Source organism: Manis pentadactyla, chromosome 3, assembly GCF_030020395.1.
Source record: "Manis pentadactyla isolate mManPen7 chromosome 3, mManPen7.hap1, whole genome shotgun sequence".
Taxonomy (NCBI): Eukaryota; Metazoa; Chordata; class Mammalia; order Pholidota; family Manidae; genus Manis; species Manis pentadactyla.
In genome coordinates, this window is record NC_080021.1 from 218,199,216 (window position 1) to 218,224,643 (window position 25,428).

The 25,428-nt window shown below is 61.7% G+C and overlaps 1 protein-coding gene across 11 annotated transcripts in view; it reads right to left on the reverse strand.

The window, feature by feature from the left end:
• Positions 1-25,428, reverse strand: part of RALGDS (ral guanine nucleotide dissociation stimulator) — a 40,693-nt gene that overhangs the window by 3,312 nt on the left and 11,953 nt on the right. The window contains exons 1-17 of one of the 11 annotated variants that reach the window (XM_057499176.1): positions 16,195-16,468; positions 9,121-9,231; positions 8,051-8,244; positions 7,391-7,522; positions 6,368-6,561; positions 5,895-6,134; positions 5,617-5,846; positions 4,723-4,938; positions 4,295-4,398; positions 3,911-3,995; positions 2,925-2,993; positions 2,465-2,551; positions 1,982-2,014; positions 1,585-1,706; positions 1,300-1,395; positions 771-972; positions 365-607 (exon numbers count right to left, since the gene is read on the reverse strand). In XM_057499176.1, the coding sequence (XP_057355159.1) occupies positions 365-607; positions 771-972; positions 1,300-1,395; positions 1,585-1,706; positions 1,982-2,014; positions 2,465-2,551; positions 2,925-2,993; positions 3,911-3,995; positions 4,295-4,398; positions 4,723-4,938; positions 5,617-5,846; positions 5,895-6,134; positions 6,368-6,561; positions 7,391-7,522; positions 8,051-8,244; positions 9,121-9,231; positions 16,195-16,377 (2,541 nt within the window). In that variant the 5' untranslated portion in view covers positions 16,378-16,468. Of the gene's footprint in view, positions 1-364; positions 608-770; positions 973-1,299; positions 1,396-1,584; positions 1,707-1,981; positions 2,015-2,464; positions 2,552-2,924; positions 2,994-3,910; positions 3,996-4,294; positions 4,399-4,722; positions 4,939-5,616; positions 6,135-6,367; positions 6,562-7,390; positions 7,523-8,050; positions 8,245-9,120; positions 9,232-16,194; positions 16,470-22,640; positions 22,877-25,428 lie in introns of those variants that run through there. The other 10 variants (XM_036913442.2, XM_036913439.2, XM_036913446.2 and 7 more) reach the window with 10 other exon arrangements.

A 25,428-nucleotide genomic window follows, 5' to 3' on the forward strand; every position in this document is an offset into this window, starting at 1 on the left:
CGACTGGCCCCATGGGGTTGGCCAGGCCACACGCCCCTCTGTCACCGCTCCGTCCCCCTCTGTGCTTCCCTGGCCCCTTGCCCTTCACCCTGGGCCTCCCCATTGCTCCTCCAGCCTCCAGGAAGCCCCTGCCTCAGGCTTCACAGCTCTCTCCTTCCTTGCCCCCTCCCCTCCTGCAATTTCTCCCTGAAGCCTCCCTGACCCTTGATCCAATCCTAAGGTCCTGCCCTTGGCACTGACCCTCACCAGCGCACGGGCTGTGTTCTTTCCCTGTCTGGCTGCCCACTGGTCCTTCCCGCCTCACTAGGTCGGCCCCAGGAGGGGGACAGGACAGGGCACCCCATGGATCTGCCCTCAGGCTCACCAGGATGCTCTTGTACATATTGCCGTTGTCCACGTCCAGGCTGACACGGATGATGCAGCAGTCGCCCACCTGCTGGTTGTAGAGGGGCAGCGATGAGCTGTGGCTGCAGACCCCTGAGAGGGAGCGCTGGTGGGCGCGTGCGGCGGCCACGGGTGGGGTGCAGGCTGAGGAGGAGGAGCTGCTGCTGGAGGCCGAGCTGATGCCAGAGGTCTCCGGGGACGACTGGGAGGCTGACTCCCAGAACTGTGGGGACGGCACCGTTAGCAGGAGCCCCGGGCCCTGCAGGGCACCTCTGGGAGCTCTGCTCGGGAACCGGGCTTCCTGGCCCCTGGTGGGTGTGCAATGGGGGACGCTAGCCCCAGGAAGGGCGGCTGGGGGCCATCAGGGAACGGGGTGGGGCAGTCACCTTCTTTTCCTGGCCATCAGGGGACTCTGGGACAAAGCTCATGTTGCTCTCTTCCACGTCAGAGCTGGAGGAGCCGGCCGAGTGGATGCTGAGAGCGTCAGCAGTGTCCCCGCTGCTGAGGTAGGGGCCGCACCTGAGCTGGTCGCAGGACTTGGAGTGGGAGCTGCCGCCGGTCCTGAGCTCCGTGCTGGGGGCCTGGCGGCTGCATGGAGGGGCCAGCTTACTTGGGGGCCTCCCCTGAGATGCATCCCACCCCTGCCCCCTGCACTCTGTGCTCCAGGCCCTGGACCAAGTACTCAGTCAGTCCCCAGCACCCCATTCCTTCTGGACGTCTAATCGATCACTTAGCATCACTCCACCTCCTAGGGAGGAAATGGAGGCCCGGAGAGGGAAGGCAAACGGCCCCAGACACAGGGCCGCTCAGCAGAGGGGCTGGGGTCCCAGTGCCCACTGTCTGTCCCCCAAAGCCCGCGCTCAGCCCAAAGCTTCCTTCAGCCCCCGGGGAGCCCCCGCCCGCCTGGGCACTTACTCGCTCCAGCGCTTGACGATGGCTGTGTTCTTCTTGGCCTTGAGGGTGTTGCTGGCTGACTCGGAGGGAGGCTCCAGCTCACAGGACAGGTTGTAACTACCAGGCAGAGCACCACTGAGCCACCGAGAGCCACATTCAGGCCTCCCTCCCCACAGCCGGAGGCCAGGTGCCCAGCCAACAGCAGGCAACAGAGTCCAAAGCTACCAGGAGCCTGTGCACAGGCTCTCTGGAGCGGGCCCCCATGGATGCCCGTCCGCACTGAGCCCAATTCCGGCCCGGCCTCACCTCTCAGTCTCGCTGAGCGGCTCCATGGTCCGGAACCAGGCCCTGAAGTGGTCCTCGGGGGCAATGCTGTAATTGTTGCAGGCCGACTGGAGCAGCTTGATCTGGGCGATCACTTCGAATTCCTGGGGCCAGAGGGAAGGACAGGACTGCGATGGCTTTTGGGGGGGGGCTGGGTGTGGCCTGCATGGGGGGGCAGTCCTGGGAGAGCTGGGTTCAAACAGCCCCTCCCCAGAAAGTCCTAGATCCCGCCCTCCTGTCCCAGCCCCCAGGGGGAGAGGTTCCCCCTTCTTTCCGTATCCAATGTCGCCACATACATATAATGGAAGGTGGGGAACAAAGTGTCCCGCACAGCTGGGTCTCTGGCCCCTGCCCCTGAGCAGGCGCTGCACGTACTCACCTTCCTCCTCTTCTCAAAGTTGATCAGCCTCCCCTGGAAGGCAGACAGCCAACACCCATCAGAGAGTGTCCCCTTGCCCATGGCCTCTCCCCCCAACTCAGGCTGCACTACTGAAAGCACACACCAGGGGGCAGGGCATGCACATGCGCCTGCACCTCGGTGGGTCCTGGGTCTGGGGGCAGGTGGGCCCAGCCTGGCCCCCATGTGCCTGACCCTGGAGGGCACGGCCTCTCCGTCCATGGCCTCTGCCTAGGGGAGAGCTGCGTCTGGCTGGGCCAAGCCCTCCTGCAGCTCTGAGCTCGCCCTGCCAGTGCCAAGCTCTGCTTACTCAGTGGTGAGATGGGCAGGTGCCCAGGCACACAGGTGTGTCTGGGGGCTCCCGAGAGGCCAGGTGGGCCTGAGGCTCCGGGGTGGGTGAGGAGGCGCTCTCCACTCTGGCTTCAGGGCCCGGCCCACCCCACCCTGGCCCCTGGGCTCACTCACATACAGATAGTCCTTCATGGCGGTGTCCAGCATCACCAGGTCTGTGAGGAAGGTGCCCAGGTAGGGGACGGTGCCCTGGATGACCCCCTGGGACATTGGGGCAGAGCTGATGAGCAACGCCCAAGGCCGCTCCCATGGAAACCCCTCAGCCTCGGTCTCATCCAGGCGCCCCTGGAGCGGTCTGGGACCTGGAGCCATCTCCCCCAAACCCCCTCCCAGGGCCCATGGACCCCGGCCTGCCTCTGGTCACCTTCCAGGCCTGGTGTCTGGCAAATCCCCGAGGTGACATGGTCCCTGGGCCCTCCCCGCCCCAAGTCCGCTGTGAGCCGCTCTTGCAGGCCTCTGCTCTGGTGACTGAAGCTAGGCCCCCGGGACGCCAGCTGGCAGGGCGCCGTGTGCTAGGGCTCCCGTCCCACCCCAAGGCCGGCTCCCTGCCCCGCTGCGGCCTCACCGCACTCACCGTCTCCTTGGGCCGCTTCTCGGCTCTCTTGGGGTTCATCTCCAGGGTGGCGAACTTGGAAGTCCCCTCCTGCCAGGGTCAAAGATGGGATCAGAGAGGCTTCCTCCCCTCGCCACTTACCCCTCCAGGGGACCTGACCTCGGGCCTGGGTCACTGGTACAAACATTGGGCCCACTTGGGTGGGGCTGTGCACAAAACTCCCATACATACCTTTTCTCCCCCATCACCTCCCCAGCAGGTGGGCACCCTGGGTCACCCCTCCTCCACTTCCCAGAGAGGAAATGGAGTTTTCTATGCCCCCTGCATAGAACTCTGCGCCCATCCACTGAGGAAGGGTCTCCTTGGGGCCACCTCCGGCAGCCAGGAGCCATGGATGGTGACTCTCTGCTCGCCCTTTTATATGGAAGCTTCTGCGGAAGGTGGATTCCTTACTCCCATACTGTTCCCACAAGCTGTCGGCATTCGTCACAGTTGACTTGAGGCTCCCAGGGGAGACTCCACCAAGATCCCCGGGGATTCATGTGCGGCACCTGCCCGAGGGCACAGGTGCTCCCAGATCTGCCTCCCAGGTGTGGTCGTGTGCACCCACCACGGCCCCCCTTGGGGACCTGCCCTCTGGGCATCCCCCGAAGTACACTGTCCGTCGGCAGGCGGGGCCGGGCCATTCCCTGGGAGGTGCAGCGCAGACGGAAGGGGCAGCACGACCTCGGCTGTGCGGGGGCAGGCGGCCGGGAAGGACGGGACCCCGACCCCTGACCCCAGCCACGAGGAAGCTAAGTGCCAGTGGGAGGGACCGGCCAGGACGACCTGCTAGGGCTGCCGGCTCAGCACCCCTGTGGGAGCACCCTGCTGCTCCCCCTCCGTCCCGGCACCAGGGCCTCCTGGACCAGACAGCCCACGCTCTACGGAGTCCCCACAAGACAGGGCTGGCGTTTCTCAGGGAAACTCACTTGAGAGGCCAGCCCCCTGCCCACCCCCGACTTTACCTTAATGAGCAGCTCTCTGCTCAGAGAGTAGTTGTTCTCGTCAGAGAAAATCTCAGACAGTTTCTGAAAGACTCGGAAGCTGTCCCTGGGGAAGGAAGGAGAAAGTTGGGAATGGTGGGAGGGGTGTGCGTGCAAATCCATTTTACTTTGAAACCAAAGACCCAAGCTGCCCGAATGGGTGGTTTTCAAATGGGGTTCCGCTGGGCCCAAGGACTAACAGATAAGAAACAGAGTCCTGCGGCAGACGGCAGGCCGAAGACGGTGGACCGTTCGAGGCCCTGCCCACTGGCGGGCCCTGCCCCGGGATTCCTTGTCTCCTGGGAGGTCCCGGCTCATGGCGGGGGCAGGGCCCACCCCAGAGCTCCCAGAGAGAGGCCTGCCCACCTGGAAACGTCTTCCCACATTTTCTTCAACCGGTGGATCGAGTTGCTCTGCAGAGCAGAGAGGATGGCGTAGAGGGAGGAAAAGTTCTTGAGGACTCGGCACTCCTGGGAGGGGACGGAACGGGCCATGAGGTGGGCAGGAGGCCCCCGCCAGCTCCTGCTGCTGCAGCCCTGAGCTGGGACCCTCCCGCAATGAGACAGCCGCCCGGGTTCCCGGACGGCACCCCTGGGCCGGACAAGCAACACTCTGTGGAGGCAGATCTGAGCCAAAGCCGAGGGAGGAGCTTGAGGAGGGAGCGAGCGGCAGGGCAGTGGGGTGCATGAGCCCAGGCCGGTGAGGCCCTGGCGAGGGAGGGGTGGGGTCTCCGCAGGGGCCTGGACCGGCCGTGACCCTGGGAGTGGACAAAGGCACGCCCCTCTGGGACCTACCCTGGCCACCTCGATCCAGTGCTCCACCACCCTGGCCCTGTCGCGGGCTGTGGCGTGCCGGCCCCTCAGGCAGGTGGTGATGACGCAGTTGGCCACATTGTTGAACTGGGTGACAGTGGCGCGGACGGTGGGTGCCAGGTGCTCCTTGCCCTTCTTGTCCCGCTGGGACCAGATGGAGCCCAGGCAGTGGTAGGGCACCACCCTTTTGAACAGTTCCTGGGGAGGAGGGGAGGCGTCACGCGGCCTGCCACGTCCCGGCTCGGCATCTGCAGTCCCCCAGTGCCAGGCAGGGGCCCCGGTCAGAGCGGAGCTCAGAATGCTGAGGATGTAGCTCAAGCCTTGTGGCGGGGGTGGGTCTCTGGGTTTTGCTTCCCCCCACTGTGGGCGCCCAGCACACGAGTTACCCAGGATGAAATGCGGGCGGGAGAGAGTTCAGCATTTTCACCAGCCTGGCCTCACTAACGCAGGGCAGCTCCCACCTGCACACACCAGGTGGCGCCTTTAGCCCCCAGCACGCCTCAGGTCGCCCCCCCACCCTTCACTCCGGGTGCTACGACGAGAGGCTTTGTCCTGTGTCTGCCACGGACCCAGCACACATCAGGGCCAGGAAGTGACGCGGCTGCTGAGGCCTCCTGGGCAGATGGGGGGGCGACTCCTGAGGCTGGTGGCGCCTCAGTGAGCTCCCCTCCCCCACCGAGCAAGCCCCCTCATTTAATCCCATCACACTGTGTGGGGGCATGGGATCGTCACCTCCTCGGTCTGGAGGTGACACGGCATGTAATGGGGGAGCTGAGATCTGGGCCAGGATGTCAGCTGTGGACCAGGGATAGGTGGGTCTGGGCAGATGCCAGGGGCAGGTGCACCTGGCCCAGCAGGCTGAGAGGAGCTGCTCACCGCATCCATCAGCGTGAACTGCTCGGCCACCAGATCGGGAGGGAACGCCAAGACGTGGGGCTGCTCAGGCAGCTCATTCTCTGCAGCCCCAGGCGAAGACCAGGAAGGCTCTGGGGCTGGGGCTGAGCCTGACTCGAAAGTTTGCAGGAGAACCGGCCCCGCCTCTGGAGTGGGTGCGGGAGCCGCCGGTGGGGCTGGCAGTGGCTCTGGCTCCGGAGCTGGTAGTGGGCCTGGTTCTGCAGCTGGCAGTGGCTCTGGCTCCGGAGCTGGTACCGGACCCGGTTCCACAGCCGGCAGTGGCTCTGGCTCCGGAGCTGGTAGTGGGCCTGGTTCCACAGCTGGCAGTGGCTCTGGCTCCAGAGCTGGTACCGGACCCGGTTCCGCAGCCGGCAGTGGCTCTGGCTCCGGAGCTGGTAGTGGGCCTGGTGCTAGAGCTGGCAGTGGCTCTGGCCCTGACACTGGCACTAGCTCCAAAGCTGGCACAGGAGCTGGCTCTGGAACAGGATCTGGTGACAGAACTGCAAGAGAGGTTCAGAAACATGCCAGCGCTTCCAAGACAGAACACGCGCCACTGCCTTCCAGAGATGCCAGCCCAGGAACCCACCCAGGAACCATTCTCTGGCTGGAGCCCCAGATGGCGGTCTGACACCAGTCTTTCCTGCCAGCCCTACAGTAGCTTCTAGAGTCTCCTTGCTGTGTGTCCAGCACCGCCCCTCCCCATGCGCTCATGTGCACGCAGCCCTGCTCTCACCGTCTGGCTCGGCCCCAGTGAGCTCCGCGTGTTCCAGCTGGGCCAGCAGAAGGTGGGCACGGCGCTCCAGGTCAGAGCCAGGCATGTTGAGCTGCACGTAGGCCACCAGCTGCTTGAGGCAGGGGAAGTCCGGGGGCTGACAGAAGTCCTCTGAGTACTGGTCCAGCCAGGTGCCCAGGATGGAGGAGATGGCACTGGAGGTAAGGGAGGGGCAGCAGAGTCAGAGGCCTGGCCTCTCCTTCCACGTGGCCCTCTCATGGTGGCCCTGTGAGGCTGGGCTCCTGGGCCCTCTCCACCCTTCCGGGGCCCCTTGGCTGTCCAGCAGGGTCAGGCCTGGTCAGCAGGCACGCTGGGAGTCCCCGCAGGAGGGAGTCCTCCACCAGTGGTGACACCACCTCTCCCTTCCTCGGGGAAGCCTGGCTCCTCCCACTGGACCATCAGCTCCAGGGGGGCAGGGAGGTGCTGGCCGGCTGCCACTGCCCTGGCTGGCACTCAGTGGGTGCTGCATAAGTACGTGAGGGTGGAGGGATGAGCAGAGAGCATCCGTCCTGCCCCCGAGCCTGCCTGGGGACTCAGGGCCTCAACCTGCAGCTCATTGCCTTATGCTCTGGGGGCACATGGCGGGTCTCGTCTTCCCACTGACACTCTTCTCAGCAGTTTGGGTCCAGCCAGCACAGGCCCGTGGGCAGCTGGGCTCAGGAACTGAGGTACGAGGTTGATGTGGGAGCAGGTGGCTCCCACACCTTCTGGGGCCCCCAGATTGGGGCGGGGTAAGCAGTGCTGGCATGGGCCATGGTGGGACAGACTCTCAGGGGCCAGGGACTCTGCTGCCTGGGTCCCGGGCCTGCAGTCTCAGCTCTCTGACTCCCTTCCTCCAACAGGAGAAACCCCCAGTCCTCAGCCCTCTAGCAGGAATCACAGGATGTGTGGGAGCTGATGTTCTACTCAGGCCCCCACCACTAGCCCTAAATTCCCCCCACCTTGGAGACAGGAGGCCCTCCCATCAGACCACAGCCCACTCACTCCTTCAGCTGGTCCTGGGGTCCACCGTCCTCGCTGGAATACGGGAGGATGCATCCGTATCTAGAGGGGGCCGTGAAGGTGTCACTTCTACTGTACCTGCTATGATGTCCAGAGTCACTGGCTGACCCCCGACTGGAATGGAAGCCGGGAGGGCAGTGGGTGTTGTCTGTCCTGATCACGGATTTCTGCTGAATGTCAGGAAGTGCCGTGCGGAGGAGGGGCTCTGTGTGCATTTGTCCAGTGAATGAAGCCCAACCAGCCCTTACAGACATCTGAGTGGGCCTGGGGCCCCTCTGCCAGCCCCCGGGACCCCTGCTCTGGGAACTCCCAGGAGGGGGATCCCCAAGATAGAATTGGCAACCTCAGAATGGAAGACAGCTCGGCCCAGGGCCACAGGACATGGAGCCAGAGGCAGACAGCTTCCTCATGGGCGAGGGGAACCCTGAGGAGCACAGCCTGGCCCTCGGCTCTCTCCCCAGGCCAGGCACAGGCTCGGCTCTCTCCATGATTGGTCCCATCATCCCCACAACCCACGAGGGGGGTTCCTGTGGCACCCAGAGTTCACCGGAGCAACCTGAGGCTCCGAGAGGCGAGCGGCGTCCCCAAGACACACAGTCAGTGGGTGGTGGGAGCCGTGTGCACGGAGGGCTGGGCGCTCACCTTCTGAACAGCAGGTCCAGGACCTGCTGGGTGGTGGTGAAGGCCCGGTAGGTGCACAGGAAGATGGTGACGTAGGAGAGGTCGCTGCCCTGGAAGGCAGGCACCAGGTGCTCCACCAGCTTCTCCAGCGTGCCGGCCTTCACAGACCGGACCTTGCAAGTCTCATACAGGCTCAGGCCTGACTCATTTTCACACTGGGGTGGGACAAAGGGGGACGCACAGTCAGCGGCAGCACCATGGGCCACCAGGAGGGTGGGGGCTGGAGCTCAGACCCACTCCCCAGGGCTTGGTGACCTGTGGCAAGAGCTAGGACATGACGGTCCCCAGCAGAAAAGTTCTTAGATTTAAAAGCAGAATTTGAGGTGGGGGACGGTGACATTCTGACACCTTTGGGTGGCTGCTGGCTGAGTTCACTGGCATAGTGGAACCCTCCCCCCCACCATCCCCGGGAGCACACCCACTCCAGAGAGGAGGGAACAGCCTGGCTGGGGACAGCAGGGGGCACTCTGTGGGGACACTCTGGAGGGTCAGAGCAGCACCGGGCACACAGCCACAGAAAGGAATCACGGCCAGGTCCCAGGGCAGTGACAGCCTGCATCTCCGTGGTGACCGGCCTCCCTTCTGGAATGTGACGCGGCTGCAGCCGGCCCAGCTTGGACCCTGGAAGGGTCAGGGCCTGGGCCCCGCAGGACGGTAAGCTGCAGAGAACTGTGTCTAGCAGCCTGAGCCCCTGCCCCTTTCGGGGGGAAACAGCCCTCAGCGTAGTGTGGGGGAGGCCGGGAGGTGTGGGAGGACAGTCAGGCTGATGGCTACATGGGCAACAGGGGCCAGGAGTTAAAACAAGAAAACGGAGGCAAAATACCAGCTACTCACTACCTGGTGGGAAGTGACAACACTGTAAAAGGGTCTTTTTATGTTTGTACAAATGCGTGAACAGCGACTTTGCACCTGGCCAAGTCCAGGGCTGAACAGTGGAGGAGGGGTGGGGGCCAGACACCCTGGGGAACAGGACTCTGGGGGCCCTCAGGCAGGAAAGCCATGGGGTGGAGGCCTCCCAGCCCTGCACTCACTGCGAGCCAGCGCTGGCCCTTGTTTGCGCCGTGGTGCACCTGGGCCTTGCGCAGGGAGATGGAGTAGATGACCCCGTTGACCAGCTCCTCGCCAATCTCCTGCGTGGAGCTCTGCAAAGACAGTGCCCAGCCACCGGGCAGGGCGTCAGGGGCCTGGCCGGCCCTCGCTGTAGAGGAATACCCCCACGCAAACTGCCACTCCCCAGGTGAGGCACAGAGCAGCGGCCACACAGACCTCCAGATGGGGACTAAACAGGGATGACACCTCGAGAGCCTGGGATTAACATCAGGGCAGGTGGGCATTGCACCCAGCACTCCCCTTTCCCCCATCAGCCACAAGCTGGCTGTGAGCAGACCAGCCCTCCTCTCCCCACAACCTGCTCCTGCCCAGGGCAACCCACTCCCCACCACCCCCAAGTTGGGTACTGTAATGCAGTCATTTTTCAGATGAGCCCATAGAGGCCAAGCAAAGGTGATCTGAGTGAAGTCACACCTCAGGGGACAGCCAGGCACGGACATGCAGGGTGCTGGGACCCCAGAGAGCATCTCCCCAGAGCTCGAGGCCCCCTCACCCTCATCCCTCCGCTTCGCCCAGCCCTGGAGCCAGCATCACAGGTTCAGGTAGGCACGGGGTGCCCCCGAGGCCACGTCGGAGGCCACTTCCTTCCCCTTCTGCTCATTCATGCCCTTGTGCTTTCTTGGGCAACAGAGGATTTTCCAGTTCCCCGTCCATCATCACGTGCCCGGGGAAAGGGTGAAAATAGTGACAGTGCTGGTATCTTGGTTGATAACTGGGGTTTCCCAGAATCCCAGAACCATGGGAAGTTGGCTGAGACAGGAAGGGGGGTCATCTGGCTGCTTCCTGGACTCCAAGCATAAAGGCAAGGCCCTCATTTTGAGGGCAGGCCCGCCTGGAGGCTGCATCATCAAGCCCTAGCCAAGGCCACTTAGCCACATCACACTGGGCAGCCACGTGCCACCTGCCCAGTCCAGGTGGGGAAAGCAGCCTGAGAGTAAAGATGCCAGCCTCTAAGAGTTTAGGGAGGAGCAGGGAGGCACCAGCCAGCACAGGGCCACCAGTGGACCTGTCAAGGCCAGCAGCTGGGACCCCAACTCTGGGTGGGCCCAGGACTCAAAGAGAAACCCAGGTGAAAGCACCGACTCCCCCTGGGCCCTACCAACAGCCTCCCTGAAGCCCCTGGGCCCCAGCCGGGCTGCTGAGTAGGGACCAGGTGCCCAGTGTCTGCTGGGCTGCACCCCCAGATGTCAGCACCCCAGGGGGTGGAGACAGGGGCCTGTGCTTCTCACCTGCCCACCGTTCAAGGACTCTGGGAGGCCTGGGAGCCATGTGGAAAGTCCACGTCCTTTGCCCTGAGTGCGCTGCCCCCACGGTGGGCATGGCACCATGGGGAAGACCGCTGCAGCTGCACTGGGCTCCCGGCCCTTCTCTTCCTCCAGAGAGAGTCAGCCCGTTTCTCGCAAGTCAGCAGGGAGCACACAGGCAGAGGTCCCCATGAACAGCACCCCCACACCCAGACCCACCAGCAGCCCACACTTGTGGGTGTCCAGTCCTTCTACTGAGAGATGGGACTCCTCCTGAAGCAGAAAACCTGAAACATGCTCACTTTCCCTCCCCTGTCTGGCTGAGCGCCGTGGAGAAGGCAGGCCGGGGTCTGGCTGTCCAGCCGGCATCCCCTGGGGGTTCTGAGACCACTCCCTGCGCAGGCCGTCCATCTGGCTGACAGGCCTGTCCCTCTCTAGAGGATTTCAGTCACATCTGGCCCTGCTGGGAGCCAGGGTCCTGAGTACCCAAGTTGACAGCAACAGTTCAGAAGCCCCATGGAGGACTAGCCTGCCAGAGGGCACTAGACTTGAACACACAGCATGTGGCTCTTGTGGGGCCCCACCAAGGCCTGCTGGACAGAAGAGCCCTGGCCAGCTGGCCATGGGTAGGGCTGCGGCCAGGCGGCTCGCCATCCCCTAGCAGGTCTAAACAGTGGCTGCAGCTCTGCAGAGCCAGGGGCCTGGCGGGCAGAGCAGCTGGCTGGCCGGGGAGTGTCATGTGATCCCTGAGCCCATCCCCCACTGGAGGGGCCCCTCTGCCAGCTGGGGGGCAGGACGTGACACTGAGAGCCACACATGGAGATGGGGAGTCACCCTGCCACACGGACGCAGAGCTGCTGTATCCACATGGCATCCCCCCCACCCCCATCCTCTCTGGTTCCTCTTCACGGCAGCGGGGACAAAACCAGACATCAGAGCAGGGCTGAGCATGGGCACAATTTAATTTGTTCACCAAATGATGACAGATGGTGGGCCCCGAAGTAAGCTGCCTGGGGCCCTGGCAGCAAGTGGCAGAGTGGGACATCTGTTCCCTGCTCCCACCCCTTCCCAGGGACAGAGAAGGCAAGCAGCCCCCAATTCCAGGATTTGCCCCCAGACCTTCTGGGGCAGGAAGGGCAGGCCACCCTGGGCCATCCTGTTAGGTCCAGGAACACGCAGCCCATGTGATCAGTGCCAGGCCCCCAGGGATGCTCTGGCAGGGACTGGGGAGCCCTGGGGCAGAGAAGGGGGCATCCACAGGGCAAAACTGAGCCGATTGTTAGGGAAAAGAAAGCCACATGGGTGGCTGCGTCCTCAGGGGACAGATCCTCCTGTCCCGCCAGAGGCAGGCAAATGCAATGTCCCCTGTGCCTCAGACTTGCTGCCTGGCCTTCCACCAGCTGGGTCAGGTAGAGTGCGGGGGTACTGGCACCCCCAGGCCCTGTGAGCAAAGGTCAGCCCCATGCCCAGCTGTCCGTCAGCACACAGCTGGGGGCCCCAGATGCCAGGAGAAACAGTCCAGGGGCATCTGTCAGTGTGTCACTTGACTGGCCTTCTCTAGGTGTGCAGGATGCTTGGTCCCAGTGACTGCAGCTGAGTCCTGATTCCAGGGCCTGGTCCCACCCACTTTGAGATAGATCCAAAGGGACCTACTGGGTCTTTCCTCAGCCCTGTTGCCTCACCCAGTGATGGTTCATGCCTGCCCATACGGAGATGGCCCCTCTGCTCCCACCCAGATGTACGTCTCTCTGGAAGCCACAGCTAGGGATGGCGAGGGACAGAGAAGGGCTGGAGCCCACACCGTGGGGTCCTCCCGCCTCCTCCCCGGCTTCCCGTGGGGACTCGGCCCCTCTCAGGTGGTGTGGGGTGGTCATAATGCCTCTGTGTGCAGATCGCTGCTGCCCAGGCCCGCCGAGTCACAGAGGTCACCCCAGCGCCCTCACCTGGCCATCCTTACTTGGTAGATAAGGAAAGAGCCTACTGCCAGGCACTCTGGGGACTGTGTGTCAGGCCGCGTGTCTCACTCAGCCCTCACCAGAACCCTATGGGGAGGAACTGCCATCAGGTCCATTTTACAGATGAGGAAGCTGAGGCACGGGGAGCGGGAGCGGCGCCAGAGCTGCAGGGGGCTGAGCTGGCGTCCCAGGGCAGCTCTCTCCCGCTCAGGCCTCAGCTCTTGACCGGCACGCAGCACCTGCCCCTTAGTTCAAAGGACATCATGCCTTCAGGGGCAACTGCAGGGCAGGCCATGCGGCACCCAGAGGTTCCCAGAGCAGGAAGAAAAAACGCCAAGGTGGCAGCTGGGCCTGAGAGCTCCCCAGACATAGACCAGGGCCAGATGCCCCTGCCCTGCTCGCCGAGCAGCCCTCTGGCGATCGCCTGCTCACGCCCAGCCATGCGCTGGCCAGGGGATGGAGGGCAGGGTGGTGGGGAGGGCGTCTGTTCAAGGTCCTGCTTCCCCTCCTACACTAGGCTGCAGGGTTCAACTCCCACCTCCTCAGACGTGGATGGGGGAGTTGCTTCGCCGGAGCTGTGTGTCCAAGAACACGGAGTTTCTGGGTCTGCGAGGGTGGAGGCCTGAGCGTGGGACAGGGTGGCCACAGCACAGTGTCACACTGTGGGACCCGTCTGCGCAGCCAGCCAGCAGCCTCCTGACACCACCACCTCCACTGGCTTGCTCAGAGGCTGCGGAGGGCCAGTGCTACATCTACTCCAACCTCTCTCGCCAGCAATGAAGACAGGGCCGGGAAAGGCCTAACTTCCAGGCTGAGGACTGGACCACAGCCCTGCCCGCACACTCCCAGGGTTGACCCCCACCCACATTGCTGCTCCAGGGCAGCCCCTGTGCCTCCAAGCAACCAGCCTAGCATACTCAAGTATCTCCCAACTACAGCGGGACCCAGGAACCAGCACCAGCCAGCCTGGCCTGCTCCTGAACCGAAAGGTCCTGCAGCTGCTGGAGGCTGCCACCTTGCAGGCGGCTGAGAAGCCCTCCTCGAAGATCACAGTATATAGACACAAACGTATGCACATGTCCCTAGGGCCATGCCTCTTGGGCCTCCAGTGTCAAAGGCTAACAATCCCTAGAGGTTAAACTGAAGACCTGCACACAGCGTAATCAGGGTTCGAGACAATCTGGAAGGAGGCAGGGAGACTCTCCCCGGTGCCTCTCCTCCCGAAGAAGAGAGAGGCCCTCTGCATTGTCCGGCCCACTGACGGCGCTCTGACCTTGCAGCCATTACTGCGTGGGTCAGATAACTGCCTCTGCCACTTACTCGCTTGGTGAGTTGTGCAATCTAATGAACCTTCAGTGCCTTGGTTGTTTCATCTGCTAAATGGGTGGTGGGTAGTCCTGCCTGCTAAAGGCCAAATGCAGGCAAATTAGTTAGCACAGGGCTTCCCACAAACTGCTGGCTCACATTAGCTCTTACGTTACACCTCTGGGTTCCAGCTGTGGGCTTGGTTCTTCCAGAAGCCTCTCCCTAGTGTCCCCCAGCCCAGAGCAGTTCCACCTCGCTGTCTACAAGCATCCCTGCCCCCACTCACCCACGGGGCTCTGGGCGGCCTGGGCCTGCTTCCAGCCCCACAGCTCCTGTCCTCACTGCGCGCTTCTAATTGCCTCTGCAGTGAGCTCTGTCCTCCTCCTCTGATCCCTGTGAGCTCCTGCGCACAGTAGGTGCCCAAAAGAGAACAGCTCATGTACAAATCCTGGCTGCGTCCTTCTCGGCTGTGTATACATTTCTATCAGGAACTTCACTTCGAGGAGCTCCTGTCTCCAAAAAGCGGGGTTGGCAGCTACTCAGGAGGGTTGGCGAAAGCCAGCTGGAAGGAGGCGTCTGCAACCAGTAGGCACTCCAGACACGAGAGCGGTGGCCTGCCTGGAGGGCGGGGAGGGGTCGGGTGAGCTCCAGAAAGCACAGGACTGGGCAGGCCAAGCTCGGCGAGCAGCAGCTTGGCTTAGAACCAAGATGACGCGAGGATGCCCAGATGTGCGAGGACATCTGGCAGCCCAGAGAGGGAAGGCCTGGGTGGAGGCTTGGTAGGGAAATGGGGACGGGGGAGGGAAGGCAGAATCTGCCTGGTGGTTTCCAGGCAGGACAGGGACCACAAGCAGGGCCGCCTCGGCTCTGGCACACTACAGTGACCAGGAAATCAGCCCCAGGATGGCGGGGGGGGGGGTGTTGGCAGGAGGGACAGGGACTTCCCCGCCCTCTCCTCCAGCCCATGGTAAATGGTCATTGTGTTTGGTTTCCGGCAGTGGCCTCCTCTCCTGCCAGGACCCTGGTTTTCCTGCTCCAGCCAGAAGCTTCCCCTTTGATTTCTAAACAGCGGCCATGGCCTGGCTCTCAGTGCTGAGGCCGGGTGAGGGAGGGCAGCAGCCGCCACCGCAGCAAGGGAGGGACAGAAGGCAGACCCAAGGGCGGGCACCTGCCTCTCTCAGGTCCTCAGGGGTGCAGACGGGCAGAGAAGGAAGAAGCGGCTAAGTAGCCCACCCTGGCCAGGAACCTGCCCAGCCCCTTGCAGTGCTCGAGCCAGACTCTCCCAGCACACAAAGCCCGAGTCACTGCCAGACATAATGAAAGTCAGATGAGCCCTGGGCTGGTGTCAGGCTTCCCCCCAACCCTCCTGGGGGTCCCATTCCAGCTGCCAATGAAGACAGAGCTGTGGGTGGGTAAGGATTCTGGGAAGACGCCTGCCTGGGCCACCCGCCAAGCTCAGGAGGAAAGTACCCGGGGCCCAAGGTTCCCCCACCAAGAGCTCCCCGACTCCTCACCCTCACCCTCCGCTGAGCAGGGAGATGTGCTTTATCCTCTGGCAAATACTTATCCAAGCTCTAAGACCCAGGAGCACAGAGGCGCAGGACCCACGCTGGCAATTACAACGTACTGGGGCCTAAAGTATAAAGCAGGGGAGCAGCACGGGGGCCCTACCCAGCACAATGGCTCAGCCTTGAATCCCTAAGCCCCCCAACCCACAGACAGCCTCTGACCCGGTCTCATTCCCAGGCAGAGTGGGGGGAGAGGGCTGGACCCTGGATTCTACCCCCCTCTGGTGCATGGAGTCAGGCGCACAGGCAGGAGGTGGAGGGCAACCCCATGACCGACTGGGCCCCGCTGCCCCGAGGACACCAGAAACAAGTCCCCCCAGCCCGCCCCTTGCCACCCCATTCCCACCCGTGACAGGCATTCCCCCTTTTCTGAATCCTCCCAAATCCTTACAAATATGGGGTGTGGCATATTTTCTAATCAAACAGAAGTGAGTCACCCCCTTAGCCTGAGAGGCCCTTGTCCCAGTCTCATGGCCCCGACACCTGGCCCCACAAGCTGTGGGCCCGCCTCCCTCCACCCCCTCCTGGGGACAGCCCTGCCCGGAAGGCCCCTGTGGTCCCAACTGCCTGCAAGGACTCTAGGAGTTCGCCCCCTGATCACCCGCTCACCACGGGCACTGGGAAGCCTAACCAGCTAAGCGCCGGGCCCCTGCTGTCGGCAAGCTCGCAGATGTAAACAGTGACAGCGGCGGGAACAGGTCTAGCTGGGCTGCCGGGACGCGGCGCTGGCCCACCTGGGCTCCGTGGGGCCGGGCGCTGCGCTGGACGGGCGGGCACGAAGATCCGGCTCTGGTCCCTGAACCGGTGAGCCGGTTGTGCGGCAGCCCCCACGCCCGCCGCGCTGCCCCGGGGTGGAAGGAGCGGGGATTCCCGCGGATAGAGGCCCCCGCCCGGCCGCGGATCGGCCGCCCTGGCTCACCCACCTCCAGGCGCGGCAGGTCGGGGTCCAGCTGCGTGAAGCTGTGCAGCACCACCGGGCAGCTGCCGGGGCTGCCCACCTCCAGGCGCACCGCGTCCCACACGCTGCGGCTCCGCCAGGAGCCCGGAAACAGCGGCTCGGCGCCGCCCGTAGGCCCGGCCGCCTCGGCCCGCATGCGCTGCACCATGGGCGGCTTGCGGCGGCCGCCGGGCCGCGGGAGCCGGGGCGGCGCGGGGGCGGCCCGCGCGGCTCGGCGCTGCCAGCGCTCTGCAGCTGCCGCCGGGCCGCGGAGAGGTCAGGCCGGGGGCGGGCCGGGGACGGCCGGGAGGGGCGGAGCCCCCGGGCGTGGGCGCGCGCGCGCGCGCGCCCCGTGCGGCGCAGGTGTGTAAGTGGGGCGCGTGCTGACGCGCGGCCCAGCGGCCCTGGAAGCCAGCCCCACCTCCCAGGAATCCCAGGGAAGCCCCTCCCAGGCTCTGTGCTCTCGGACAAGTTGCTCCGCTTCTCTGGGCCTCAGCTTCTTCAGAGCGGCTCACAGCAGGAACTGTGTCTGATGTACAGCGCTCGCGGCGGGCGCGTGCTCCTGAGTCCTGGGACATGCGTCCTTGGTGCACCGGCCCACTTGGAAGTCCTCAGCGTTGACGTGTGTTTGGTGTGGAAAGAGGGACACTACCCTTGGGGTCCTGGCCTGCACTGTCTCGTTTTGGTCCTGTCTCACACACCCCTCCGCTAGAGGAGGTGGTACAGGCAGAAGTGAGGCAGGGAGAACGGAGACTGCACCGCTGTCATCAGGGTTGGGGCCTACAGACAGACATTCAGGAAAAGGTAAGGGACAAATGCCAGCAGGGGCACCTTGAGTGCTCAGGGTGCCAGGGCAGCCATCAGGGCAGAAGTGGGGCTGCTGATGCTGGGGAGGGACAGGGCTAGGGAGCCTCAGCTACTGTCTAGAAGCAGGTAAGGAAGAGGGTCAAGAGGGTGTTTGCAGACCAATGAATGCCCTCCTGCATGCCCAAGCCACTGCTGGGACCTGACTGGCCTCAGCCCTCAGGCCTCACAGAGACTGGCCATCTCCGTTAGCAGCCCTGGCAATGCCACCAGCCTCCCCAGAACCGGTCCCGTACCACTGGGCCTCAATTTTTCCATCTGTAAAATGAGAGGGCAGGACCAGACTACACACATCCCCTAAGCATGTCTTGCACACCCACTGTGTGCCAAGCCTCAGATATCCACGGGCAGTGGGGTCCCAGCAAGCCCCACCCACTGGCGTGCCCATCTAGGCAGCTTGTTCACCCACCAGGAAGTTTTCCACCTGGGCATAAGGCAAGGCCTTGACAATTTGCCAGATTCTATAAGGGGCATTAAAAACACTCACGCCCTTGGACTTGATTAATCCCAGTCTTAGAAATTCACCCCAAGGAAGCAATCAGAGGTGTGAACATGGATCTCTAAACACGGATGTATATGGAAACCTATTATAGCTCTTCTAATGGGATCCACTCAAATGCGCCCCGTGCATTTCTCGCCCCAGGAGAACCGGAATGAGGGGCACCCTCTGCTGTAACTGAGAAGCGAGAGAGCCAGGATGCAGACCGGGCTCAGACAGACACGCGCACATGCATAGGGGCAGGGGGACCTACTGGGCAAAAGTAAAGGTGGCAATTTCTGGGTGGTATTATACACTTCTTTTTACTTCCAGAATTCTCTGATTTTTCTAGAATACTTTAATAATCAAGAACATGTAGTAAATGCTGAGTTTTGTTTTGCAAAGCAAGGTGAGTAGATTTGGTTTGGGGTGGAGACCCCTAAGAGGCTGCTTAGGGAGCTTCTGGGCCCTGCCCCCAGGGAGGGGGTGGTGGGCAGGGCACATCCAGAGGAAGGAGGTCCTCAAAGAGCAACAAAGGGTGACCTAGACACTGGACACTGTCCTCTGGCCAGAAGCTTCTCCCACTCCTCCTCCCAAGGCCAAGATCTCAGCGCCTCTGGGAATTCAGAACTTGCCCAGTGAATCCAGCACTTGCCTGGCGCTCCCTTGTCTCTTTGCTGTGCTCTTTCTCTCTTTCTCCCCGGGAGGAGCCTGAGAAGCGAGCTCATGCCCATTTTATACCAGGGAAGGGGCCCGTGCAGGCCAAGTGATTCATGAGAGCCGGCGGAGAGCGCCCAATGTCACCACCTCTCTGACCTTGAAGGTCTGGGGTGCCAGGGTTGGGGGGCCCAGGTAGGTTGGAGAGGGGAGGGTGGGGAATTCCATCACTATGCACCCCCAACACGGCTGGCCAGGCTGCCCCCCAACAAACTGCCTGGAAATAATCTGTGCAGAGGGGGCAGGGTGGATATCCTTTACCTAACCAGTCCCTCTGGTTAATGTCTGTCTGTTTTTATAAACATTAGGCTGTGGGAACCATATGGTCTCTGTTCTAACCACTCAAGTCTGCCCTTGCAGCATGAAAGCAACCACAGACAATATATGAGTGTGGCTATGTTTCAGTAAAACTTTATACATAACGACAAATGGGTTTTTTTTTTTTAATACAATTCATACAAATGTATGTGACTGTGTTTCAGTAAAACTGCAGGTACAAAAGCAGTTTCCCTTGTTTGCCCCTTCCTTGGGGCTCCCGTCCTGGGGCCCTGGCAAGCCTGCTAGCCACTCCAGTGGCGCCCCCCTAAAACACTTAGTTCCCAGGGGGTCAGAGTGGCATGGAGGTCAGACTCAGGCACTGAAATGCCTGGGTTTGAAGCCCAGCTCCACCCCTGTGTTACTTCGTGACCAACTCTCCCCCAGACAAATCATCCCACCTCCAGGGCACCGTTTTCTCCTGTGTGAAGGGGGCATAATTATAGAGACAGCACAGGTTAAGGACCTCGCATTTGTGCTCGGTGACCCCAGCCAGGCAGGCCAGAGACTGTCCTCACTGTCAGTGACAGGGGCTGCCACTCATGGGTGCCTCCCATGCACAAGACCCTCTCCTGAGTACTCATGTACTTCCCCTCATAATCCTTCCCCAGAGCTGTGGGGTCGAGAGGACCAGGACAGCAGGTGCCACCTGACAAAAGAACACAGAGCCCCCCATGAAGTGTTCTTGCCAAAACCCAAATGTGATTCCAACCCAGCCTCTGCATGTAGTGATCATATGGGGGATTACAGGGGACAGAGGAGCACGTTAAACACACCCTGCGGATGCAGTCCCCAAATTCCAGCCTGTGGGAATCTCTGTGGGACAAACCACCCAGTTTCTCCAACAAATACACTTCAGGGAAAAAAATAAGGGGGGAAATAACTGACTAAAAGAAAGGTAACAGACATCACCAAACGCTACATGTAGATCCAGGATTGCATTTGAACAGGGCAACCATTAAAAAAACAAACAAACCTAAGATACTATTAAGATTATTTTGAATAGCACTGGATTATTTGATGCAATTTGCTTTATTCTTTGGGCTTGATCATCGTATTGTGGTTATTAGAGTAACATACTGGAATATTTATAAAATAATGCGCTTGGGATTTGCATAAACATTATCCACTAGGGGAGAAGACGGTGGGGCAACAGGAGCAGAAACAAGAGTGGCCCTGCACTGGGGTCGCTATTGCTGAGGCACCTTTATGCCATTACCCTCTACTTCTCTACTTGGAATTTTCCACAGTAAAAGTTAAAAAAAGAAAAAGGACACAGTTTGAGATTCATCCTCAAAGCCATTTAGACTCCCAGCAACCAGTGAGGGAGAACAATGATCTTCAGACCCTGGGCCGTGACAATGACAGCTCCATTTCCCGTGCTCCTCGCCCCATGCTCACACGCACTCCGCACGCACAGAGGCACTGGGCTTCCTTTGGGGGTTGAGGCTGTGGGCAGCTGGGAGACTGAGTCACACAGCTCATACGGGGCTGGAGTGACCTTGGGCGAGTGTGAGGATCAAGGCTGGGATATGCCCCTGGAGGGTCTGCTGGAGAAACGGGGCCCAGAGCCCTGTAGAAAGGGTGGTGTTCCCTGGAATCCTGCTCCCAGCTCAGCCCGCCGCCCCGCCGTCCCAGCCCCCAGCCTCTCCCGGGGGAAGCCCCTGAGAACGGCACCGGGCTGTGCAGGCTCTGAAGCTCCTCGCAGAGGCGGCTTACAAGGCAGGCTGAGAACTGACAGCCGGAGACGAGAACCAGGCCAAATCCAGCCCACATGTGTGTTTTGCTTGGCTTACAAAGTGTTTTTAAATTTTTGAGCCAACAGTAAAAGGTCAGGTGATTTCATATAAAAATCCACATTTCCGTCTTCTCCTGCAACTTCAGACAACCTGGCCACACTGGGTCTGCGTTCCCACATGACAGGATGCTGGGCGGGGGCTGGCAGGCAGCTGTCCCCTTAGCCAGGGCATGTGCTCGTGGGTTCACCACAGCCCCCCCAGACCTTCAATTACTCCCTGGATTAGAAGCCCCTGAGCAGCCACCCCACATCTGTGACTCAATCCTTCCCACCATTGGTCCCCAAGGTGCATGGCAGCCAGAGGGGTCTTGACCCTTCAAAGGCCCCCGGCACTGCCCTCAGGCCAAAGACCAGCTGCTGGCATGGCCCCAGTTTGCCTCCCGGGCACCCTCTCACACCACGCCCAGCCAGGCTCACTACTGTCGCTACAGAACCGCTACAGTCCCTGGAGCCACAAGTCCCATGCTTCCAACCTTCCACCCATCTTTGACCCAGTGCGTGACAGGCAGCTGCTGCTCCAAAGGCCGTTCAGATCAAGATACAGCCATGCCTTTGCACAGGGCCCTAGGGAATGGGGTGTGGGCTCTGGGTGCCGCTCTGGGGAGGTCTGCCAGGCACACAGCAGCTCCTCCAGGCAATGCCTAGGCAACCACAGGCCTGGCGGGCCCCTCCTTCAACCTGGGCTTGGCTGAGGCATGGAGGGAGCTGGTGGCCCAGTGAGGAACTGCAGCCAGATACCCCGGCTTGGGTCAGGCCTTGGCGGAAAACCTCTCACCTCTCTCTGGACAGGTAGAGATCACCCGGTCTGTCTGTCTGTCTGTCGTTTGTGGTCTATAATTAGGGTTGGGGGAGGATACTGAGAGGGTGTGGCCTGGCCAGGCTCCTCAGTCATTTCCCAACACCCCCGTCACCATTCCTGGCCTGCCTGGGTCCTGGGGTGGCCCTCTGTGGGCAGATGAACACACCCCTTGGCAGGAGGTGACGTACCTGGGGAGGGCGTGGGAGCTGCTGGCTTAGCCCCGCCTCTGCCACTGGTTCCTGGGAGCCTTCAGGGCTGCCCCCTGCCCCCTCCTCGTAGGAAGGAGGGGGTTCCTACAGGCTGGAGGCTGAGCTCAGAGGTAGTCAGGAGGCGGGAGGTGAAGCATCCCAACTTCCAGGAGGCCATCCTGGGTGGAGGGAGGTGATATCAGCATCACCCCAAACCTCTGATCTCACAGGGCGTTGCTGTCCCAGGGCAACTAGAGCAAGAATGCGTGAGCCACGGAAGTAGCCCTAGATCGGGATGCCGAAGGCTCTGGATCAGCCATGAGCTTGCTGGGCGGCCTCACTGTCCTCCCCAGAAGCAGGTGCTCGTGGCCCCTGACTTATTTAACCCCCTGACATTGGAGGGGGGGCACTCACAGGGGCCTCTGTGCATCCAGGGTCACTGTGATAAATGCTGTCCACAGCAGGAAGCGGGGCCACTCTGACAGCTGTCCCCCAACTCCTGGGGCTTTCAGTGCCTGACACCCAGGGGTCACAGACCCCTGCCACCTCTGAAGGCCACCAATCCAATGTGTGATGGTCTGAGGTGGAGGGCGGCAGAGGAGAGAGGAAGGGAAGCAGAAAAGGAGACACAGACAGACAGATGGACTGAGACTCTGCCACTGAGCCCTGAATATGGAGAATAACAGAGACAGGAACTGTGGGAAAGGGGAACGGTCGGAGCCGGAAGGTCCCAATCCCCCAATCCCTCCCAGAGCCGTCACCGGCGGAGCCCTGGGCACACATGGCCCGGAAGGGAGCCTAGGTTTGGGAAAATCTCTCCAGGTTTGGAGCCTGGGTTTGTGTTCAGGTCCCAGCTCTGCACCTCCCCAGCCTCAGTTTCCCCATCAGTAAGACAGGAACAATAAGAATACCAATAACAGTACCACCACCTGGTTTTCGGCGTTCTCAGGGGCAGATGATAAAACTATGTACAAAACCCTCGGTAACTGCAAAAGCACCATGTGAGCAGGAGCCGCTAGGACAACACACAGACGTCTGCCCCGACGTGCCCTGGCGAGGAGCAGGGAGAGAGGCTGGCCGGGGCGGACGCACCCCCCCAGCCCCCACTCACACCCAGAACGGGAGATGGAGACTCCCCGCGGCTCCTAGCCCAACTCCTTCAACCAGTTCTGAGAGCAGGCCAGAAGTCACGGGAACCATCCCTGGGGTGGCGGGCGCTGGCTGTGACCCACCCAGCCTCTCAGCAGAGGCTCTGGCTGCCCCGGAAACTCACCTCAGTGGCCAGTACCGGCAGAGGTGCCGGGCAAGGCGTGGGGCTCCGGAGAGTGGCGCGACGGGCGATGGCCCTCCGCCTGGCAGTCACCACAGAGACACAGGCAAAGAACACCCAGCCCTTCCTGACCCTGGGCCCGGTGGGCCCGGCTTCCCAGGCCATGGCAGGGCAGGAGCCAGGGTGGGCTCCGAGGGAGGCCCTCTGCCAGTCTGCCCGTCTGTCCACTTGCCCCAGTGGAATTGAGCACCTGAGTGCCTAGGCCTGGTGTCACCCGAGTGGCTGTCATACCTGTCCCCGTGATGGGCAGGGCCAGGAATTCACACATGTACCAGGCCATGGGCTGGTCAAGGATGTGTGGACAGGGCTCTGTCCCAAGCTGGGCAGCAGCTCCTGTTCAGACCTGCCCCTCTTGGGGTGGACCCAGCTGTCTCCTCTGTCACCCCAAGGACCCAGCCTCATTGCCCCTGCCTGCGAGGAAATCACGAGAGTCACAAAGTCGCAGGTACAAGTCACTGAGCTCACAACAAGGCTCAGCCAGCAGGGTTCCCCTGTGGGTGCAAGCCCAGCCAGGTGCCGTGGGGACAAAGGATTCCCCTGGCTCACTCCAAGCCACCCACCTCATTCCTGAAGCCTCCCCTGCCACTGGACCCTCAGAGAAGCTCCACCTTGGCCCCCAGACAAACTTCATTTTAAACTGCAGGGACCAGCCTAGGGTTGCCAAGTATTTATTTTGCCAAGAAAGGTAGTAAAAAAAAATAATACCATCACCACCACCACTGTAATAATTTCTGAGAGACACGACATGCCGTCGGAAAAAGGGCGTCACTAAGGAATGCGTTTGGCTCCAAGAACTCACCACCTTGTCCCCATTTTCTCATTTCACTGCAAACCAGACATAGGAAGCCATCAAATGAGCCCAACACGCCCATTTGGCAAATGGAAAAACTGAGGCCCGGGGTAGCAGGGACTTGCCCAAGATCTTGCAGGGAGAATCCAGGACTATCTGTCCGAAGCTCTGCAGAACCTGCGGATGCTCCTTCCATCACTGTTCAGAGCCTGGATCCCCAAACCCAGAAACCCCGGGGCAGACAGAGCCTGGGAGGCTGGGCTGATTCCTCACTGTCCTGGGACCCAGGCTGCAAGCAGACCACAGAGGCTGGGAGGAGAAGGGAACAGGCAGGGGCTCCAGGGCTGGCCCACAGGCACAGCCAGGGCCCTGCGGGGTGGCCAGGACCCGGGTGCCGCCCTCACAGCCGCCCTGTTAGCACTCGCTCCGCCTCTCCAAGCGTCTCACTTCCTCTTCCAGTGGTTTTGTGGGCCCCAGGGGCCCCAGCTGAGTAGGTGGCTCAGAGCCCGTGAGCTGAGACCCGGCTCCTGTCCCCACCAGGGCTGCCTCCCTGTGGGACTTACAGGTTCCTCTTTTCTCCGAGCCGTTATGGAGATGCAGGTATACAGGTTTTCACACTCAAATTCCTCCCTATCTTTGGCCACACCTGGAGCTCCTGACCTTGACCTTTTACCACTGAGCTCTGGCAGAATTTATTTCATGGAAAAAAAGAGTCCATGCACCCAAGTTAGGAAGCCCTGGGGTGGGAGCTCTCTAGGGAGTGTGGATAGACATGCACTGGTGGGGGGACCGGGGCAGGCACCAGAGAAAGGCGGCGGGGGTTCTGGCCTGCCTTCCTGTCCACCCTCATGCCTGCAGCCAGAGCATGTCCCCCCTGCAACCCCCTCCCAACCGCTCGTCCCCCACCTGCAGGAGAAGCCCAAGTCCTCTGTGTGCCCAGCTCTGGGACCCTGGGCCAGTGACTTGTTGTCACTCACTGCCTCCGTGTCCTCCTCTGTCAGTCACATGGGCCACCGGAGGATCCTACAAGAACTCAGCACGGGCCTGGCTCATGGTAGGCAACGGGGGACATGCATTCTGGTGTCTCATGGTCACACACCTGCCCCAGCGCCTGACACGTAATACACACGTAACAAATGTTGCTGGGTATTGCCCATTCCAGGAGAACTGTGGCCCGGCTCCATCCCTAAGAGCCAGCTCCAGGTGGCTGGCTGGGTCTGTCCAGTACTGGTGTGGGCCCTGCAACCGGAACCCAGGGGATGACTCGGAAATGGTTGTCGTCTAAAAGCAAGGCAGCCGTGGTCCCTGGGGAGGGAAGCCTAGAGGACGGCTCAGGTGCACATCCCAAGGCTAGGCCAGCACAGTAGGCCCCTGGGGGCTCCAGCAGGACCCGAGTGAGGCAGGGGTCAGGAGACTCCCAGGACAGGGGCAGCCCTGGGTTGCTGGGCCATCCACAGCCCTGGCCTCTCACCCCCACATTACCAGTCACTTGAGCACATTGCTTCACGCCGTCAGATGGCCCATTACATGTACCGGTGAGCTCTCCTGAGCCTTTGGGGGCACGGATGAAACGGGGGAGGTGGAGGGCCTGCACATCTCCCTTCTGGAACTCCTGGGCACCAAACAAGTCTCCCTGGCTCTTCCCCAACGACCCCATGAGCCTCCCACACGCACCGCCCCCACATTCCCACCCCCCAGCCTCCAGCACAGTCAGCCTGGTCTCAGAGCCCAACCTGGGGCTATTCCTTTCGGAGGGAGCCACCAGGCCCAACCCAGGCAGGGCCGCCCCAGGGCCGCGGGCAGGGAGCTTGCTGGCAAGGTTCAGGCGCAGGCTGGGACTAGCTGCGGGCAAGAAATGCAGGAGCCCCGAGGAGGCGGGGCGAGGGAGGGGAGAAGTGGGCGCGGCACCACTCCCACCGCCTCGGGAAGGCAGAGGCGCCT